This window comes from Phaseolus vulgaris, chromosome 5 (assembly GCF_051622355.1).
Source record: "Phaseolus vulgaris cultivar YP4 chromosome 5, ASM5162235v1, whole genome shotgun sequence".
In the NCBI taxonomy this organism is placed as follows: domain Eukaryota; kingdom Viridiplantae; phylum Streptophyta; class Magnoliopsida; order Fabales; family Fabaceae; genus Phaseolus; species Phaseolus vulgaris.
Window position 1 is genome coordinate 7563490 of NC_143502.1, and position 22262 is coordinate 7585751.

At 33.5% G+C, this 22262-nt stretch overlaps 1 protein-coding gene across 10 annotated transcripts; it reads right to left on the reverse strand.

The window, feature by feature from the left end:
• Positions 1-3160: 3160 nt before the first annotated feature.
• Positions 3161-20599, reverse strand: LOC137835030 (S-adenosyl-L-methionine-dependent methyltransferases superfamily protein). 10 transcript variants are annotated; one of them, XR_011084998.1, is made up of 15 exons: positions 20327-20599; positions 20146-20241; positions 18819-18902; positions 17890-17964; positions 17634-17714; positions 16974-17113; positions 16386-16625; positions 15907-16081; positions 13741-13838; positions 12474-12557; positions 11407-11584; positions 10875-11080; positions 3994-4206; positions 3804-3877; positions 3161-3694 (listed from the first exon to the last, which is right to left on the reverse strand). XR_011084998.1 is itself a non-coding variant. In XM_068643326.1 (13 exons), the coding sequence occupies exons 1-12, from the start codon at positions 20447-20449 to the stop codon at positions 4003-4005; spliced, it is 1569 nt and encodes a 522-aa protein (XP_068499427.1). In that variant the 5' UTR covers positions 20450-20562; the 3' UTR covers positions 3161-3877; positions 3994-4002. The 10 variants fall into 10 exon arrangements, 3 of the variants coding, with proteins under 3 accessions (XP_068499427.1, XP_068499426.1, XP_090158389.1); XR_011085000.2 differs by having other exon boundaries at positions 16386-16508; positions 20327-20562; XR_011084996.1 differs by lacking the exon at positions 13741-13838 and having other exon boundaries at positions 20327-20582.
• Between the last annotated feature and the right edge of the window lie 1663 nt (positions 20600-22262).

Sequence of the window (22262 nt, forward strand, 5' to 3'; positions counted from 1 at the left end):
GAAAGATGGAAGTGGAAGAGAGAATTCAAATTAGATTAACTTGTAGATTGATCAAAGTAAGAACATAAAAGAGGTGTCTTCCTTACCATCAAATGAAGTAATAGAACGTCTAACCCTACATCATACAATCAAATTAAAAGTCAAGAGAAAATCAATAATAATGCTTAAATGATGTGAGATTATTTAAATGAAACAATTCTAGGAGATACCACTAAGTGAGTAAGAACAAGATTTACCTTTCAAAGAACTCGAGTTTTATATCTCATTTAAAACCTAAGACCATATGTAAAGTATTTGGTAACTTAGATTGAGTGTGAGCAATGCAAGAAGAGTTCAAGCAATTTCAAAAGAATGACATATGGAAGCGTGATGAGCTGCCAAAAAATTAAGTTGCTTATTGGATCAAAATAGATCTTTCATAACAAGCTCGAAAAACAATGTAACATCATGATGTAACCTTTAGTCATGTTAGTTCTCAAAATAAAAGTAAGTTCCAATGTGGTGTAGGGTTAACTTAGGTCAGTATGAGGAATAACATGTCATACGAGAATCATTGTATGTATTCTTTTTTAACAAATTAACAAGGGATAAAGTTGGAATTGAAATTGAAATAAAAAGCAAAACAAAGTGAAGACCATACCGTCTATAGACAATCATCTAATAGACCGTCTAACAACACTCAACCATGTAAAAGGTTGAAATATAAATGACAAAAGATTAAAAATATGAAAGTAAATTGTAATATAAACTAAAAAGAAAAAGAAATTGGACAAACAATTTGTATGTTCTTAGAAAACTACTTTCAATCGAAAATATATTTCTGAAAAGAATTTGAAGAAGAAAACACTAAAAGAAAACATCCTCATACATGATTTTTAATTCTCAGTTACCCAATTCCAGAATAAAATTCAACTAGAATGATAAAGTGTAGAACGTAAAGAGTAGAAAGAAGAACAATCATCAGAAACACATGAAAAAAAAATGAAGAACTTGTAGGAACTAATTGAAGGAAATAAGAGAAATAAAATGTTGTAGAAACTGATTGAAGGTAATAAAATAGGAATACTAACAAGCCTGTAAACTGACCATTAATGCAATAATAACGGTAAAATAGTTTAAGGGTAATAAAATCAGAATTAATAATAATAAATATGAATTAATAACCAACAAAACTAATAGAACTTGAAACGAAAAACTATTAATAGAAAATTTAAAACTGAAAACTAAACTACAACTAAAATTGTGCCTAAGTGTTTAATCTACTCGTCATATATCAAGTATGTTCAAATAATCTATATTTATAGAGTTTCAAAATATTACAAATGGATGGATCATGAAACAAAACTAGTCTAAAACTAACTAAACTAATTATCCTTCAACTTCTCTCAAGTTGCGTTGATCATTGACTATACAAAAACATATACATTAGTCATGAGACTTGAGACAATATTCATCTTACTCTCATTTGTTGCCCAATAGTAATACGATGCTATACCAAATGGATGTTAAGAGTGCAATCCTTAATAGTCACAAAGGAGGAAGTTTATGCGAAACAATACCCTAGGTTAAAAGTACATATTCTCCTCATCACATCTTTATACTTAACAAGGCCTTAATATGCTTTAAAACAAGCTCATTGAGCTTGATATGAAAAAATAAATTTGTTTTTATTTGAAAACAATTTTTCAAGAGAAAGATATATACTACTTTGTTTCGCAAAGATTTCAAGTTTAACTTTCTCATTATTCAAATTTATGTAGATGACATAATATTTGATGCTACTTACATACTTACATGTGAAAAATTTAATAAATATAGTGAAGATCTTGATTTGTCCATCACTCTTTGAAAAGATACTCACTTTCTACCTTGTAATCTTCATCGTATTTACAATTTTCTAAGTTGTCATTGAATATCTCCTTTTACAATTTTAATATTACTATACTCAACTTCCCCTTTGCAATTGAAGTGGTAAGTTGGTTCATGTAGACTCCTATGAATTTTTCATTCGTATTCTCGAATACATAAAAAAGACTCTAGAACAAAGGTTGTTATACAAAGATAAGGGAAATACTCATATACTTTGATTTTGTGATATTGATTGGGTAAAATCTCGAACAAACAAATGTTCCATTATTATATATTATGTTTTCATTGGAGACAATATTATTTTTGGAAGAAAGAGAAAAAAAATATGGTTACTCGATCTAGTTGTTGAAATCAAATATAAAGAAAAGGTATCACACTCGTAAACTTCTTTCGACAAAATAATTTCTTCGAAAAATAAAATTTTATGAAATTCAACATATGAACATGTATGTCATAATTAGACAGTTATTCATATTGTTTTCAATATGATATTTCATGAAAAACCTACCATAAAAAAATTAATTGTTATTTTGTTTGAGAAAAATGATTGACTAAGAAAAATTATATGAGATTAGTCAGCTTCAAATATCTACTTGAAATTGTTTTCAACTAAATCTTTGAAAAGACTTTAAATTTAGTTTATCTGTTTACAAAACTTGATTGATATAACTTGACAAAGAGTATTAGAATTGTTAGAATGGATTAACTTTTTAAAATAAGGTAATTTGTCCATATTAATAAAAAAGTTGTTTTCGCACTATTCACCCTCTAAACTAGATTTTCTTGGACAAAATGGTGTTTTAAGAATAATAATTGATTATGCGTGAATGATCATATATAAATGGATTTTAGTCTATATATTTTTAACTATTTTATTATTATTTTTAAACCATACATCTCTATTTCTATCCTATTTTTCACTAAATTCTTGTATCTATTATAAAATAGAAAAGGAATATACAGTAAATACGCATAATCTCATCACTGTTACGTGTTCCGGGTACCCTTGAAATAACTTATTTAAAATTGTGATATTTGAGTATACAATTTATGTTTAAAGAATATATCCCTTATTTTATTTGCAACAGACATTCTTGCACAATCAATCAGTACACAAGTTTATACCAAACCGTATTTAAAAAATTTAAATAACAAAATTATTTTAAGATCAGTAATGTAAAGTCCATATTTTAAACATATAGATACATTGAATTCATAAGAAAACAATTTACTATTTAGGGAACCACAAAAAGTGTCGAACAACTTAACAGCAAATGATCACCATAAGTGATTGAAACAGAAAAAAAAGCAGATGTTATTTCCCTATTTTACAGAGAATGTATCAGCTTCCATTATACATTTTCAGTTCATACTACTGAAAGTTACTTCTAGCAGTGTACATTGAAAACCCTCACTACGAAATTAGGTCAAAATCCCCAAGCCCACAGAGGAAAGACGCCAAAAAGAATGAAAACAGACAAATATTTTGGAATCTCAATAATTGATACAAATCAAATGGGCTTAAAATTTCTCCAAGATTGCATCATTTAAGTGAATTTACCCAGATAGCTACTCAGAACATTACATATGATTAATGGCAACCAAGTAACTTCTCATGAGGTTAGACTCTCAATAACAACCATTCTCTGACAAGGCAGAGGGAAGCAGTCAGCAGCACTGGGTCCTTGTCCCAAATGACCTTGACCTTCTTCACCTGCGAGGATCTACAGAATCAACAAAAGCTAAAGAAAGTCGGGCATGGAAAATGATTGCAGCATCATTGCCTTCTCTCATGTGAATTTTGAGTTTCTTTATTCGAGAAGATCTTGAGAATCAAACAAGAAAGTCTAGCATTAGAGAGGGGAGAAACAATATCTGTACTTGACATGGTTAAACAGATTTAATAATATCAACATGTGGCAAAAAAATCCAACCAAGCCATATTGAGTCATTCCTGCTTGAAGACGGATGCTTCATATAGTCTGGACAGAGAACACTGGGATGTTTCCTGCCACAGAAAGACAGTAATAAAGTAATAAAATGAAAGGATATCAAAAGAGTTGTAATCGAGTAACGCTAATAAATGGCAGGGATAGGTAAATGAAATGCGCACACACTACCTACCTTTCAGCATCAGGAAGATCTTATATCTTTGTCAATCTTTTTTGCAATTATAGCCACATTTCTTGGCGATATGTTTGGATCAAATATCGGCAACAAGCAGGCTTCTAGAGCACTGCCTTGCTCTTGAAGAAACAATAACCTATCAAGTAGAATAAGAGTTTCCAAAAGAGGTCCTAAAGCGGCTCTCAGAGACCAATAAGGTCCTACAAGGTCCTGTACATAATCGGTAAGTAAGTACTACATGTTTTTTACTTTAATTATAGCATAAATATAACTAACCAACAAAACATGTGAAATTTTGTTTTTATTAATAGCAGACATCTCTGTAAATGCTCTTCAAACATTATTTTAATTTTACAGAAAACTTTATTTTTTAAGCAAAATTATATGGCCATGATGGTACCAAGAAAACACAATCAATGAACACATATTATAACTTAAAACATGTTCTACAGTCTGTCTATTTAGAGATTGTGTTTAAATTTCTCGTTATTGATTCTTTTAGAATATTAGAGTATCTTGGAAGATAATCTTGTGAATTTTTTTCATATTTCATGATTTGTTTTCTTATTTGATTGGGATTAGGAGTCTGGAATTAGTATGAACAGAAGTTAAGATTTTGCATCTTGTATCACATCAGTATGCAGAAGATAATATTGTTAGTCTTTATTGTCTCTCTTTTCCTCCTCTTCAACCAAAGTTCACATACTTTAAACATGAAAATTTTTCGCGCCTGTGCTGATCCCTATTCCATCCACCTTTTCTGTCATTTTCCTCACCTATGTTTGCCACCACCTTCCCATGGCTGTTTAGTTCCTTGGAAAGTGGGTTCTGTTTAGTGGTAAAATCTGACTCCCCTCCGTGAGGTTTGATGTATGTAAGCAGTTTCTCGGGGGTTCTTTGTGGTAGCTGTCTGTAGTTTGTCGTTTTTATCACTGACTATTTTTCAATGCTATCATGACTTTGAGGAGGTCAGAAGAATCAGAAAGTTACATCTTTTTCAGCTGATGACGAGTGTAATACAGTAATACTAGTGATGACTTTTTGCCCATCACAACTGGGTTGACTTGTATTAGCTGCAACTTCCCTAGCCTGCCTTAATCCCAAATGCAATGTGCCCATATCTTGCTTCTCCAATAGATGCTGTGGCATCACTGTAGTGTAATTTTAATTCATTTTCTGTTCATGTGTATAGTTGTAACAAATTTAAAGCTCAGAAAGCTTTATCGCGAGCAAGAGAGTAAGAATATCAGTAAAGTATCTTCATTGTATCTAGAATATTTTGATGTATCTTTGATGATCTTAAGAATGGTTTCATATTTCATTATGTTCCATGATTTGATTTCATGCAATTGAAAATAGTACTTTATATTTTGTATCTCATCATATCACATCAATGTACACAATTGAACGACATTCATAGTCCCTTTTATATCTCTTCTCTTCCCCCTCCATGTAAATCTCTAAAATTTTAACAAATGAGGATCTGTCAGGTTGTGTAGCCTTTAAAAGGTTTTTCCCCTCTTTGAACTAAATATTCAACAATGTGCAGCAATTAGATTTTTTCCTAACAAGTCCAACCTTATTAACTAATCCTACTACTTAGGTGATGGCACCATAATCCACTTTTGGACTGATATATGGTTGGAAAGACTTTTGGTGGAATTGTTGCATATTTCACAGCATTTTTATTTCATTGTTAATGGGCAGTGGTGTAATCTACTAGTTATAGCGGCTAGACATGCAGTTGCGGCTCAAACTATTCGTGATGAAATCATTCCTCAAGATTATTTCCTTTATATGTATATAATTATAGAAATAAGGAGCTAATCATATACAATCAGGAATATTGGAATAAGGGGCTGATCTATATTGGAATAAGGAGCTAATCATATATAGTCAAGGATATCTAGATTATATACGTATTATTAGGAACATCTTTATTTACTCTAGTATGTATCGTATCTTTGTTATTAAAAGCTATCAAATCTCTTCAATTTATTATATTGACTCATTTTTCTCAATATAAATAAAGCACCTGTTGTAACATCAAAAATTTTGTTTAGGATATTAGATAGGAGATTAAATTAGCCTCTTTTAAACATAGTTTCAGAGTACCTTCACTTGGAAAAATCCACTCAGCGGATTCAGTTCCGCTTAGCAAAATTATGCAAAAGAGAGTTTTGGAAGTTTTTCTGCTAATTTCGCCTAGTCATATTTCAATTCTCTCTGCGCAGGCCAGTTTGGCTAAGCCAATGTTCAGCACCGCACCAAAATTGCCTCTAGAGCAAATCCGCTCAGCACATGAAGGTTGAGCCCAACGAATTTTCCCTGGTGAATACCCTTTTTCCAACCTTGCTCTAAGGAGTAAATCCACTCAGCGCACAGGGGCTATGCTTGGTGAATTTTCCCTATTAAATGCCTTTTTTTTCCATTTTCGCTCTTGAAGAGTGAATCAGTTCAGTGCACGAGGGCTGCGCCAGCAGATTTAAGTTAGTGGCAATGTAATTTTTTAACAATCTACTCAGCAGTTTAGATTCACTCAGCAGATTGACCCCTGCTACTTGAGTATAAATACCCTAAGTTGTCATCTTTGGATTTTTTGACACAGTAGATTTGAGAAATGAGAGAGAGAAGGTCTCTTTATCACCTAAGGCACAAGGAATCAAGAGATTCATCTTTCATCCCTCTTTCCTTGCTTCTCCATTTCTTCTCTTTTTCTTCAAGTTCTAGCAATTAGTTTTCTCCAGATGAGTGGTTCTCCTATTTCCATCCTTTTCTTTATTTTATGGTGAGAAATGTGACAGAGAAATATAGGGTTATGGGTTATGGAACCCTAACCCCATATCTCTTTAGATAATCACTTTCTAAAGAGATATGTTGTCTTTTGAACCTTTCCTATGAAATATTTCTAGAATCATCATTGTTCTTTCATATAAAGATCTGAGTATAGTATTATGTCTTATGAAATGCTTTATGAGAATTGTTGAAAGTTATCTTTGCCTTGAACTTGAAACATAGCTTCTAATGTAATAAAGTTTAAGTATAGTTCATAATTCACAAGTTCTTAGAAAAGAAATTGTAAAGTACGCTTGTAAAAAACATATCTCTCAAAAAGCATTTAGATGTCCATCTCTAAATAACTCTAAGAGGATATGAGAACCCCCTAGGTTCAAATTCTCCACTCCGGGGGGTATAAATATCAGGAATTCATGGCAGAGGAGAGAGATGCCTCTCGGTATGTTTGCTCAACATTATGCCAACAGGACGGAAAACAAAAAGTCAAAGAGATTTTTTGAGTCAAGCAAACCTTACTATTTCTTGAGTCAGATTTAATTATCTTTGAGATATAACTTCTTTTATTTCTTTTGAAAAACCAACTTATGAAATGTTTAATGATAGCTTATTTGAGTTATGTTATTTTACCACTTGCCGACTTAATCTGACAGTTTTTTATTTTCAGAATGAACGGGTTCAGAAGTAAACTATAAGTATGAATTATGAAGTAGCTTTTAAGTTTCATGCAACTTACAAGTTGCTTAGTTAGCTTTTTGTAAAGATCTTTGTATTGTTTTCCCTTTAGTAAATTTATACATATAGTTATATAGATTAGCATTTAGTTTTGTTTTGTACCATTAGTTCAGGAACATCAATGTATAAGGAATATTATGTTATTTAATATTCCTTTTGTAAATTTTACTATTCACATTTGTTATTATTTATGTTATGCTCAAATCCTCTCTCTAGTGTTACACCCATATTGTTTCAAATACACATTTTCAGCTCAGTTATTCATTCTTATAATTTAATATGGTATCTAGAGCCTTTATCAAAAATTGTGTTGGCACAATAGACTCACAATATCCAAAGGATTTTTTTCTTTCTTTTTTGAGAACTATTCTCCCAAGTTCGCTTTCACTGTTTCGACACCCTCTCTAAGCAGTCTTCTTTTATCTTTTTCCTCTACCTTTTCATAAAAAAAAGTCTTCCAACACTGCATCAACCTTCAGAATAGATTCTCCTATCTTTTCTAGCCATATTGTTAGTATTGAGAGGATGAATGGGTCTAACTATTCCACTTCCACTATTGAGACACTTGTCGCTCCTATATTCCTGACTGATCCATCTCCAACAACATTTGAAGAGTGTATCAAATGGTGTGCGACACGTTAATCCATTAGTAACACTACGTAAGTGGCACACACTAAAGAATAGTGATATAGTAGAAGTCATGTCCAATCCTTCCTTGACACTATCTTTCCTACTGGTCCGCTCTTTCCTGAAAATGACTGGCCTATTGTTATCGGAAAGACACATGTTCTACCCCTAACCCATATCCCCACAATACTAACCTCGATTATCATTGGTTCTCCACCATACACTACACTTCTTTGTCCTTGTTATCTTCTTTTCCCATTCCTAAGTAATCAGGTGAAGTTTTATCTCACCCATAGTAGCAACAAATGATGATTGATGAGGTGTGTGAAAGAAATGGTTAGTTCTAGAAAAGAGGGGCTTGAATAGATTTTCAAAAATGCTTCGGAAAACTTTCATAAGCTTGGTCAAATGATGTAAAGGTTTTGAAACCTTTTTACAAACTTTTGTAAAGGCCTTTAAAAAAGGACGACTAAGAGTAGACGACACAAGTAAAAGAAAAAGCATTTAACACTTGGTTTATTTATATTAGTTTACCACAATATGAGCTACATCCAATTCTCCTTTGCAACCTGCAAAGGGTTCCTCTAATCACAATGAATTACAAGTATTGTTCTTTGCCACTTTTGGCTTACCTGGGTACACAAAGTCACTCCTAGTGTTATCAAAGTTAATCTCCCCCTAAGATTAATGCCTCTCCAGGCTAAGTACATAAAGTTTCTCTAGGTTACACGTCTATAAAGTTGTTTTACAAGGAAATATCTCGCTTGAGAGGATATTACAAAAGTACACTCCTTGATTCTAGAATCTTAACTTCTAGATCATGAAGGATTTACAAGTAAAACTCACTCCAGATGTTTATTAGACACAACAATATCTAAAGCAATTAGAAGCTTGAAGAAATATTTTGCATGCAACTTTCATGTGAGATGTAAATGTATACTCGTTCATTAACTTTATCTCCTTGGAGAAATTTTCTTGTATAGACGTCCTAAATTGGACTGTTGAAACTTGCATGTTGTGATTTGTCCTTGTGTCAACGTCCTTTCAAAGTCATGTTTGACTTTATTCTGACAACTTTAGTTATTGCACTCAAAGTGTTGTAGAAAGGACAACATTTTTCTCTGTTATTTCTTTGTACCTCTGACAACATCAGTTTGAGCATACAAAAATTGATGGTTTATGTGTCAAAATCATTTTTGTGCACGTCTTGCTCAAAAACTTAGCCCAGTGTTGATATCTGTCTAGCACTTTTGACCAATATTCAAAGTCATTGTCAGATACTTGCTTAGCACTTAAGTAAACTATTAGACGCACCAAAACATATTATTTGTTATTTTCAAAACATGGGTGTCTTGGCCATGCCATTTAGATTGAGACTTGTGTATTATCATATAAACTCATTTATTCCTTAATAGTACCCTTCAAAGTAATGGTACTTAGGAGTTGGTTCTTCTTCCAACTAGCAAATCAATTGTTAGGAGACAATGGTTGTACACTTTTAAAACAGGATCTAATAATAAAATTGATCACTATAAATCTCATCTAATTGCCGAAGGATACACACAAATCTATGATCAAGATTATACATGTTGCTGAAATAACATTTATTCCACTTCTCTTTTCCACTGCAATTATTCACCACTAGACATTGTTTCAACTTAACATCAAGAATGCATTTCTACATGATGACCTTGATGAGGATGTCTACACGGAGCAACCACCAGGATTTATTGCTTAGAAGGAGTCATCTGATATGGTATGTTGTCTATGCAGGTTCCTATATGGCCTCAAGCAATTAACCCTTGCATGGTTTAAGCGTTTTCATTTTTCCATCCAACAATTTGGAATTATAAAAATGATGTTGATCATTTTCTGCTCTATCATCATTCCCCCCAAGGATGTATCTGTTTCATTGTATATGTGAACAACATTGTTATCACATACTCTCATTAAGGAGGGTATATCCAATTAAAAATATTTTACTTGAAAGTTTCAAACAAATGATCTTGAATACTTGAGTTATTTCCTTGGTACAAAAGTTGTAGAGCCCAAGGAGGATTTCTCAGAGAAAATGTTAGAAAGTAGACTTTAAATCTAACTCAACCTCACAAAACCAACTTCCAAGATAAGGTTTACACTCATTAATATACTATAATTTGATCATATCTCTAGTCGATCTCTAACATGATCCATGAGGATAAGGAAATGGACACAATCACTCAAAATATGTCTCTCTTCTAACAATTCTCTACATTGTAAATGTCTTCCTGCACCAAGCCTTATTCCTCCATTGGGGCTTTACCAGATTCCTCCTTAAACATCCAAACCATCACAATCTGCCACCATAATATACCATTCACCACATGAAATATGAATTAAGTTTAAAAAAGACATAATATTTGAAACCTAACTTAAGTAATATTGAAGTAAAAACAATGAACAATATGTAATATAAGTTATTAAATTGTGCAATGATGCACTCAACATTTTTGCCTTTCATCAAAAGTTAGGCATTCTCTACCCTTCATTTCAATCACAGAGACAACCAAATTAAAATCCTAATGATTATAACAACATTTTAAAGTAGCAAAAAATAAATCATATACAAGCAACAACAAGAAAACAGCTAAAAGGAAAATACAGTGCTAGACAGAGTAAAGAAAAGATTTGCTATCATTAAAATGACAATAGTTTGAATAACAGAATAAATGAAATTGACATACAGCAAATGGTTCTGCTTCCTTCCATATGCCTTGAAGGTTTATATCTTGTGAATGTTTAATTCCAAGATGAGACAATCCAGACCGACAGAAATTCTCAAAATGTAAAAATGTGTCATCAGATTTAGTCCCTTCATATCCAGCCCTTTCACTATAAGGAATTTCACTAGGTAATGTCTGTATCTCTGATATCGAGCCCAAAGTCCAGTCTGTAACACATTGAAAACACACAGTACTAGATCACATTATTTTACTTGAATAAGTGTAAGAACACCTTAGACTGGTTTTGCAGTTTCAGACAAGGTTTACCAAGTTTTATTTATTGAAGAATTAAAAGTTATTTAAGATGAGAGAAACAACTACAAAGAACAAACTAATGATATCCGCCATTAAGAGAACCATAAAAATATGAGAACTAAACAGCCAAGACAAACTAATGAACTAAGTAAAGATGTAGCTGGGATGCTTCAAAAGGGGTTTCCAATCATAACAGCCTTAAATCGTTAAAAAGGATACAATTCAAAATTTCAAATACCAGTTTCTGATACTGAAGGAACTTCAGGAGGGCACTTTTGTCTTGAGTGACAAGTACTTCCTTTAAGATGCAGCTGGGATTCTGCAGATCTCCTCTGATGTCGCCGACGAAGAGCCTTCCCTTTACGCCCAATTGAAGGAGTACTTGTGACAATTTCCGGATAATATTTAGAAAGAACCTTCAGGAACAATATATATTCATAATTAACGAGATGTTGTGAATTAGGGGTAGATCAACTATTAATAAAGAATCATTGAAAAAACAGGTGTTATATCCACTGACTGCACTAGAATGCATTAGTAGAATGAAGATTACTCTTAGAAAGTGGACTTAGTCTAACTCAACCTCACAAAACAGACTTTTAAGGTGATATTTTCACAAACTTATATATTATAATTTGGTCATATCTCTAGTTGTAGTGGGATTTCCGACACACTCTCTCACACAAAAAACTAGACATCTTGAGCGTTGAAATAGAGGAGGAGCCTGATAAACAACCCTAGTTAGGATAGACTCTATTACCATCTTAAAATGTGGACTTTAAGTCTAACTCAACTACCCAAAAGTAGTTTGAAAGTGAGATTTGCACTCATTTATATACTATAATTTAGCCATATCTCTTGTCAATGTGGGTTTTCCAACAAGTATAATATATATAAAACTATTTTTATGCATGTTTTTGTATGTGCATAAACAAGCTACTCATGAGACCTTAATGTTAAGCTTTAAAGCTTGGCTTCAACTCATTTAAATAATCTAAGCCTAATTGAAAGTTAGGGTTAGTTTATTTAACTAACAAATGACCTTGAACGAGACATTAACAAATCAAACCCAAGTAGTTCACGAATAGGTTGCTCATTTGCAGCTCTATGCAAGACCTAATGAAAACTAGAATGAATACAGAATTCATGCCTCTGCATGATTCCATCAATGTACATTAACGAAGGTACAGTAGCTATCTACATTTTTTGCTCAATTTTTATATTAAAAAGTAACATTAAGATGATTGAAAGGGGAAGTTACAATTTAAAAATACCATATAACAAAACAAAGTTATAATTTGGTACCATTTGAAAAGCAGCCCGAAAGGCATGCAACTCAAAGTTGTGAATGCCAGCATGCATGTCCAAGCTCCTCCACCTCTCTGCACTCTACAGGATAAACATAGACAGTGCGATAAATTTCTCCCACATTACTTTATCAAGAAAACTTTAATGTCACAAATACAATTATCAACATAGTAAATTCATAAAACACAGATTGCCGGTAAAAGTTGTCACCAATTTACATGCAAGTTGCCTTTTTGTTTCTAAATGAGCTACAATGGAAGGTTAAATATATAATTTAAAGATAATGACATATTTTCTATTGCAGTGTTTTACAGATGGCCCAAGAATTCCTAACGGCATTATGTTCCAAATGAAGTATCTAATTTAGTTGCTTACATGTAAGTTCTTTCTTGTAAGCCATACCTAGGTTGTTTAGTTGAATAAATGTATTTTAGAAGCCCTGTGAGTGTACAACTCAATCATATCAAATAAAACTGTTACTGTTGGTATAGTAGTTGGTTAATATTTTGCTCTAACTGTTTTAGTTAGTTAGTTAGTTGTCTGTTACAACAGTTCTGGTTAGTTGTTACAACAGACAAAGTACACAAGGAGGGGTTTAATTGTTTTATCATTGAGTCTCTGAGAATAGACAGAATACATAAGGGAGAGTTGAATTGTGTGCTGAAATTTTTCAAAGATTTTCACATCAGGTCTGATGAAATATGGTTAGACATAGTTTTAACTAGACAGCAGTACTGTCACAGGGTTTTTGTACATCTTGTTTAAAAATACTCTCCTTTGATTAGATGCAGTTTAATAATATGCAATTAGAAATAGATTAAGGTAGAGACATTTATTCTTGGTATTTAAACGTTAGTTCTTCTGTTAATGAAGACTACATCTAGTTCTTGATCAACTTGATCAAGTTCCACTATGCAAACTACCGCTGCAAAAAATACAACTGATTATTCTTTGGACCTCAGCCACTCCTGGCTAAACATCCAAGTATTTTTGGACCTCAACTACTTCAGGCTAAACACAAGTATTGTTTGGAACTCAGTCACTCCTGAGTACACAATTTTGTTTATACAGAGGGTGTGATCTAAATGATCACATGTTTGCTAATTTAAAGAGGGTAATGTCCTAAGACAAATACAAAATCAAGAATACTCTTTTAGGTTGCTAATGAACACAACGACGCCTTCCTCACAAACTAAGGCTTGAGGATTGCTTAAAGATTACAAAAGCGTTAAGAGCGTTATTGTAGTTGTTGTCAATCATCAACCTTTCTTTTTCGAGGGAACTTCTACACATAAGAGGTTGAGAAGAAAGAGTTGTTGTGAGTGTTGGGAGAAGTTCTTCTTCTTCATGTTGCGTTTGCCCCTGTACAGACATAGAGATGCATTAAATGATGTTTATTATGCAGCATTAATTGCATATCTCTTCTTCAAGCAACATTATAATATAAGACATTGAATCTATTAAGAAGTGGATTATAAGTCTAATTCAACCTTATAAAATCGGCTTATAAGGTGGGGTTTGCACACACTTATATACTATGAAATGTTCTTATCTTTAGTCGATATGGAATCTCCAACACACACACCCCTCACACCGAGACCCACAACTCGTGCGTGAGACTATACATTTATGGATTGTCCAATAGCGGATGACCTGATAAGGCCAACAAACTATTGTTAGGATAGGCTCTAAATGACTCTGATACCATATTAAGAAGTGCACTTTAAGCCTAACTCAACCTTACAAAACCGGCTTGTGAGGGCGAGTACGACCATTATGCTGAGTGACTAAAGCAGAAGAGTCATCAACACAAGGCATTATATCAGTGGCGTGTTTACATGACACATGTAGAAGGGTAGAACAAGTGAAAGTAAAATTGGGCACGATAAGAGATCACAAAATTTGATCACAGACATGAGAATAATCATCAGGAAGGCCATGTAAGCCCAATAACATGAAGAACTTGGATCTTTGCTCTAGTTCTTGAGAAGGAGTGGAGGCAATAACTCATTAAAATCATGAAGAGCATGAAGTTTACCCAAATATTCTGCCATTATACCATCAAAATGTTTGGGAGCAACAACTGTGAGGAGATTTTGACACACACCATAAAGACGTTGAGTATCATTGGTGTATAATAATTTTGCATGTTCCAAAACTTCTAAACATGTCTCATAGGTTTGAAAATTTTGTTTTAAAGATGAGTGAATGGTAGATTTGATAACGATGCATAATTGAGCATCAATTTTCAACCAAGGGAAACCTCATTTTCAGTAACATTGGGACAAGTAAGATGATCAACATAACCTTGCGATATGACCCAACTTTACAAGAAGCTGGCCACAAACCCAAAAGACTATTCAAGGCTAGGTCAAACATCTCAGGCAAAGACAAAGGGCCCCACCATCCATCAGAAGATCCTCAGAAGAGGAACAACCGAGCATGGGCCAGAGTATCAATTATTTTTCCTTCTAGTCTTTTTAAGACAAGTTTAATTTGTAATCAATTGGGCTCACACTGACCCAATTAAAAGAAGAATAAGCTAGCTTAGGCTTCTACTAACCCTAGTTTCTAAAAGATCACCCATGTGCTCACCTTTGACCTAGATTCTAGAATAATCCCCCATGTGCCACACATTTGACCTAGTTTATAGAAGCTTGTAGTCATTTACACCCCTACCCTTCCTCTCTTCCTCTCCAAGGCACGTATCTATAATAAGATGTCTCCCCTCTTGTAAACCAGAGTGTAATATGTAATTAAAAAAAAAGGTATGCTCAAACTTAAATGAAAAGTTTACTGCATAGCTATAAACCAGAGTGTGATAAATAAGATGTCTCCCCTCTTGTAAACCAGAGTGTGATATGTAATTAAAAAAAAAGGTATACCCAAACTTAAATGAAAAGTTTACTGCATAGCTATAAGGCCTGTTATATTGTGTTAATAACAGAACTGAATGTTGGGCAGTAAAAAAACAAGAGAATAAACTCAGTGTAGTAGAGATCAATTGTTCGTTAGATGAACTGATGATTATATTTGGCAAGATAGGATTAGGTCAAATATATTACCTATTGTAGAATAGATGGTAAAGTCTTGCCTTAGGTGTTTTCAGCCATGTGCGGAGATGACTGATGGAGGGGGACTACAGTAAGTGGCACAATAGGTAAAGGTAGAGGGAAACCAAGAATAACTATAGAAGAAACAATTAAAAAGGATTTAGACCAGAAATCAATAACTTGTTTATAGACATGATTTATGACAATATTCAGTGTCATTTGATCTATGTAGCTGACCTCACCTAATAAGGAAGCTTGGTTGTATTGTATTTTTTATAAGAAAAACATACATCCATAATAAAAAAAACAGTATGTTCAATTTTGACCATTTACCAGCACCCCCCACCCCCCAAAGAGGGATTACTAAGATCATGTACCTGGCAAGCCAGATCACGTGCCCTTTTTCCAAGTGATAAGCTAGTGGATCTTACAGCATGACTCATTGGAAATCCACACTGAGATTCACCATCCTCAATCCTTTCTTCAGATAATAAATTGTAACAGCAACCGAGACTAACAACAGCTTTAACATCTTTACACTCTAAGAAAGTCCTAATAAAAAAATGAATCCAAGAATTACATGTCTACAGAATACGGATTATATACATTATATATACAATAAAGTAAGATACGAAAACACTGGCAATGTCATAAAACAATTGGTTAATCGTTAATTTTTTACATGGAGTAATACCAATAATAAAGTTAACAAAGTAATTAAATGTGAAAAAAAAAAATCAGATGTCAGTCAACTATGACAGCATATGCCTATTTTGAGACAACCCTCCATTCCAATTAAAGAAACTAGAAACAATGGAGTTAAAAGTAGGTTGAAAGAAAACATTTTGAAACTCACTTTAGCATAGTCACCGAAAGGTCCCCACAGGCATGAAGCCCAGCAAGAACAATTGAAGACTTTTTGTTTGCATTGCTAAGCCAATGTGGTTTCCCTAGATCTTGTTGATTTTCTGCCTTTAACCTGGATTGCTCAACATCATCTCCAGTCAAAGATATTTCAACCAAGGTTTTTAATGAGTCAGTGGACAATATGCGACATGTGATTGTCTTCGGCACATTTAAACTCCGCATGCCTGATCTAGAGCAAAACAAATAAACACAAACAAATTCTCATAATGATAATAATTAACTGCTGGCGTTGAAATAAAAATCACAATGAGGTAAACTTTAAACAACTACAAAAGGCATATCTGAACTGCTATTGTCATCCCCAGCATATACTAACATCCCGACATTGATTTCTTTTACTTCAAATAATAAATTCATAATATTAACATTAAAACTTACACTAGAAAACTCTGACCTGCAAAATGTTCACTTCTTGTCTTACCATATAGTCAGACATTTCAAGCATCTTTAAGGATAGTAAATACTTTCTAATGTAAGGTCACATTTCAGTCAATAAGATGAAGATTGAAGAACATACCCAGATTTTATCATCTGTGATGTATAGTATTTTTTTATTTTTTCAGCCCGTGCATCAGTAACCCTCCCATGATGAGAACATGCATCAATTGCAATGACGGGATGTTGATACTGAAAGGCAAGTACTTGTGCAACATAACCCTAAGAACGTAAAGTAATATGCATAACATTAATAAAAGTAAAAAAAATATATATAGAGCTTAAATAAGTAAACAAAAAGAAACAAACTCAGGCAACAAAATTGTCCCTAGTGCAAGAAAAATTTACAACACTTCTCAATCAATATACAGAATTTCATCTCTGGTAAGGACGGATCTGACGGAGACAGTAGAGCAGATAAAAACTATCACTAAATGAAGTCACAAATTGAGCTTGTTGCAAAAAAATAGATTTCCATTTTCAACACTAAAGGATCTGATGCAGACCACCAAGCACAAAGTACATATGCCCATCGAATCACTTAATGAAGAGATAATTTATGGTCACTATTCAACCAATATTCCAACTTCAATTTCTGACATTGAGGCAACTAGCACTGCCTCCGTGGAATTTAAAAGAAAACAATTACTCCTAACCATGCAATGTCCTTTGATTTGTCAAACATACCTAAGGTCCATATCTTGTCTAACAGAACTGTAAGCAAAATAAAATGAATCTACACCTGACCGGCACCAACATCAGCAACGGCATCAGCTCTCACACTGTTTGCAACTGTACTTATAACAGCGGAAAGAATTTCTACCTGCACACATGAAAATCTTTTTATCTGATCATTGAAATGCAACAAATTTATTGATCAAAAAGAAAATGACATGCACAACTCAAAATTCGTTTGCCTAAAATCTCATCACAGAAAAACACCTTGATCTTGCAAATTCTTTAAGACAATTATAAAAATTTGATAACCAGGGACTCACTTCATGTTTTTTCTTAACATTCATGCCCTGGGCAAGAACACTGTTAAGTGAAGCTATCTGCAGGCCAGGTAATGCCTGCAAATATAAAACAATATTAGTGAAGTCATTTGCAAATAAATAAACAAAGATTATCAAATACAAAACCCTCTCAAGCAGAAATCCTAGAAAAATATAGCTCGAGAACAAAAAGTATACAAGATCTTTAAAATGATTTTCCTACTTATAAGTTCAGAAAAAGTAGTCTTGATTATTTTAAACCTCCATAAATTGTCATGGAGCAAAAATAAAGGCCAAAAGTTGGTCATATAAAATAAAATGTGCAAAGATATCATAATATAATTAACATGAAGGATTGCACTTTAAAAATTGATATAACCTATCAATTGAAAGATCAATAATACTTAGTCTTAGAATTCAGGTTTGGACCTAACTCAACACCCACAAAACTGACTTATAAGGTGAAGGTTGTCTAAGCTTTATAAGTTCAATTTAAAAACTTTCCCTAATTGATGTAGGACTAAATCACCACCCTTGAGGTTGCAATTAACGCAACCCCCAAAGAGACCGCAACCAAGGTGGAATAGGGTGACTGAAATCAAGATGGTTTTCCAACAATTAGTTGTTTGTCACCAAGTTTTCATTAGCTCAAATGGAAAGTGCATGAGAAAATTCAGTGTAAACTAGTCCAATTGACACTCTCGTAATACAAGTAGCACAAGATACATGATAACATGCATAGCCACATAGAGAACCCCAACAGTAAATCTGTAATCAATGGATTCTGTTGCCCGTGATAATATATTAGTAAGAAACAAAACAACCAAACAGAATGAGTAAGCCCTCTTCATTAAATATTTAAATTAGAATCAACAAGATCTAGCCCAGATTTCCCCAAGGTAAAGGTGAGTAACAAGGAAAAGATTACATACCATGCTCATATCTGCTTGTTCTTGACAAAATACCATAGACCTTAATTTTAGGATGAACTCCTTCAGTGAAGTTGGCCACTCATCCTGCCACCCAAATTTTTATTATATGATAATATAGAGAAAATATATCATTATTAACAAAAGAGACCATGTACCCGTCCAAAGTCAGAAAGATGCACAAAATACCCCCAATCCTGCAGCATATCAGTCTAAGAAAACCCCCAAAAATAATGATTCACTAAATAAATACCGTGAAAACCAACTAAATTATTCTGTCCCAAATAAGTAAATAACTTCAGCATAAAATTTGTAGCGACTTGAGATAAATAAAAAGGAAAAGAAAATGAATCGAAGAGCTGAATTCCCCTCTCTTAAGTTTTCATATTTATAATGACATTGGTAGTTCAGATACAATAAATGAGAGGGAAGTGAAAAGAATAAGAAAGGTCATTCATATCTAGAGTCCTAGGTAGTAGGTACAGCACACATAAACTTTCAATAAAGCCTAACTAAGACCTATTATAACACTTCCCCTCAAACTGGAGCATACAAATTGTATGTGAAAAAATTTGGAACAAACAAATTCAATTTTAGGTTTCCTTATTCTGTCACTAATTTCTGATTTGGATCCATAATATTCATTGTCTCTTTTAGCATATTTCTTTAAGAAATTACAACTTCCTTTGATTTTGCTACTTCAATGCCAAAAAAATATCTGAGACATCCAAGATCCTATAAATGATTGCATGGGTGTTCCTTTAGCTCAAAGATTCTAGCAGCATCATTCCCTATGATGATTATATCATCAACATACACTATTAAGTACACACATTTTTCCAGGGGAGGTATGACAATAGAAAACAAAATTATCTATTTCATTGTGTTTCAGCCCAAAGGCTTGAACAATGTGGCTGAACTTTCCAAACAAAATTATCTATCTCACTCTAGTTAACTTCTCCAAAAGATTATTTTTAATTTATATATGTTAATTTTAGTTTATACAAAAGTTCCTTTCCTTAAGTGATTTTGAAGAAGTTAAACCAAGCATAGCACAAATGTCATGGAGGAATTTAATTTTAGAAATAAAAGACAACCACATCGGAGCAATAATCAAATTAAGCAAGCAGCCCAATTTTCAAATACTAAATTTAAACCTGAGCTCTTAAAACGGGATCAGAGAGAAATAATCTATATCAACAAGGCAAGCAAGCATAAACTAATTCAAACAAGGATGTATTTCAGCAAATATTACTAAACAGCAAACCTAAATTGAAGAGAAATAAAAACAAATTAATTAATAATAAAAAATAATATTGGATAAAGCAACCTGAACTGCACCCGAAGGTATCAGCAGAAGATTTTGAACAGATTCACGGCGCAGGCATTCCATCCATTCGGCGTCAACATTCTCCCATAGCCTATCCTGAAATTCAATCATCACCATTTCCTTATACTCAATTAAATTAGAAATTAAAAAAAAAATAGTGAAAAATGGAATTCACAGGAACCTTGAAGAAATTGACAACGTGAGCATTGATTAAGGAAGAATAAGGCGCAAGGAAGTGGACAATTTCGTTGATCCATGCCAGGGTCTCGTCGGCACTCTTACATGAATACCTGCACTCACCCATCGGACCCAACACTAACGGAAACAGTGTGTGAGACTCTCGTCACTGTCACCGTTTCTCCGTTCCGCTGTTTAGGGCATAGTTTGATGAACTTATTTGAAAAGAGTAACTTTATTCTTCTAAGTGTAACTCACTCATAATTTTTTTAAAAATGTCTTTGAAAATATGTTTTTCTAGATTTATTCCATTTTTTCTAAAAACAACTACATCACATTATTATTTTTTATTATTTTACTATTTAAATTTAATCATTTGTCGTTTTAATTTATAAACTTAATTATTTATAAGTAATTTTAAAAAATAATCTTCTAAATAAGTTTCACTCGAATTATAATAAGTTTACATTGTGTTTAGATAAGAAAACTTTAAAAAGTAATTTATTTTTATGGAAAGTTTGAAATGTTTTATATAAAAATAAGTAGTATTAATATTGTATTTGTTCTTGTCGGTTAACTTGTTCGTCGGTTGACTCTAATGACAAGTTCTAGTTTCGTCTGTTTTTTCACGAATTTGCCTTATCTCTTGCCGCGCTGGAACGTAGCTCCGCTGAAATAGAGGGGAGTCATACCTGTTGATTGCACTCCGACGATCAAGTCGATACAGGACTTATAAGAATTAAGAAGTAATCACTTTCAGTCTTAGAAACCGTGTACTTTTACCTAGGGTCTAAAGTTCCTTCTATAACTTACCTCTTGTAACAACTTTCCATCACGAGAATCTAATCTCAACTGAAAGCATACTCAACAGGAAAATATTTTGTTTAAGGACATACCCTCACGGTGCTGCAACATAACTAAATCTTTCCTTCAAGGAGTCCATAAAATCATAATAGAATAATCACCAGGGTACCAACTCATGTACCAACATCAGAGGTCCAGTCTGTTTACGTAGGCACCCTCTCCGTGGTGCTACGCTACTTTTCGTTATACATGCAACTTAACCTCTATGTGCCCTAAAATACATGACTTAGGTTTAAAAGAAACACACTTACTTGACCTAGACCCCATATGCACTAAGCGCACCCCTAGGTCCACAATTATCATTCGCTGGTCGCTTATGTTTTACGTGCGATGGATTACCTTAATTATACAAAAATGAATTTATTCACACAATTGGGACCCAATTACATGGCCCGTTATTCTGGCCCAAGAGCCGAGATGACATGTCTGCGCCATGTGCCGAGGTCCACCATCGAGTGTTGAGCGCTCTGGTCCTGTACATAAGTCCCCCAGGCTCGAGCTGAGCTTGCTTTAGCGAAGAGACTACTTGCATGCATTGTTGGCTTACGTGTCAATCTCATAATGGGTAGGCGTGGCATAGCGCACGAAGTGTTTCTGAGGTGACATTTCACCATACTTAATCGGGAGCGTACACGTGACCTCGCCATCAACGGTGGAAAGACATTGTCGCTCCCCATTCCCATAATCGTTTAAGTTAACGTTTGGAAACCCTTTGCTATTCACTGTTCCATTTCTTCAATCCTTGTGAACCCCTCGCATTCTTCTTATTCTTCCCATACCTCCTTCGCAAACGTGGGAAACCTCCTTACCTTCAATCGCTCCTTAAAATAAGGTACTTCCTTCCACTCAACTCATGACTCTGTGTTGGCATCATCATCTTGAAGCATTTATCACGATCATATTTCCTGAGTTGGTTCTATTATGGATTCATTCTTTCTTGGTTATGTTGATCAATATTCTTGCTAGTTTCATCGTTTTGCTTGAATCTGAAATGCATATGGTTTTCCTTGCCTGAATGTGTGTTTGTATTTGCTTGTTGTTTGCATTTCTAGATACTTTGTATGATGGATTACCAC

Coding starts and splice junctions, on each gene's coding strand:
- LOC137835030 (XM_068643325.1), bottom strand. CDS start 20,449: ATGGGTGAGTGCAGGTATTCATGTAAGAGTGCCGACGAGACCCTGGCA. Junction 12,558..15,906: donor CACGTGATCTGGCTTGCCAG/GTACATGATCTT, acceptor TTTATCCTGTAG/AGTGCAGAGAGGTGGAGGAG. Junction 11,081..11,406: donor TCCTTCAGTATCAGAAACTG/GTATTTGAAATT, acceptor AATGTGTTACAG/ACTGGACTTTGGGCTCGATA.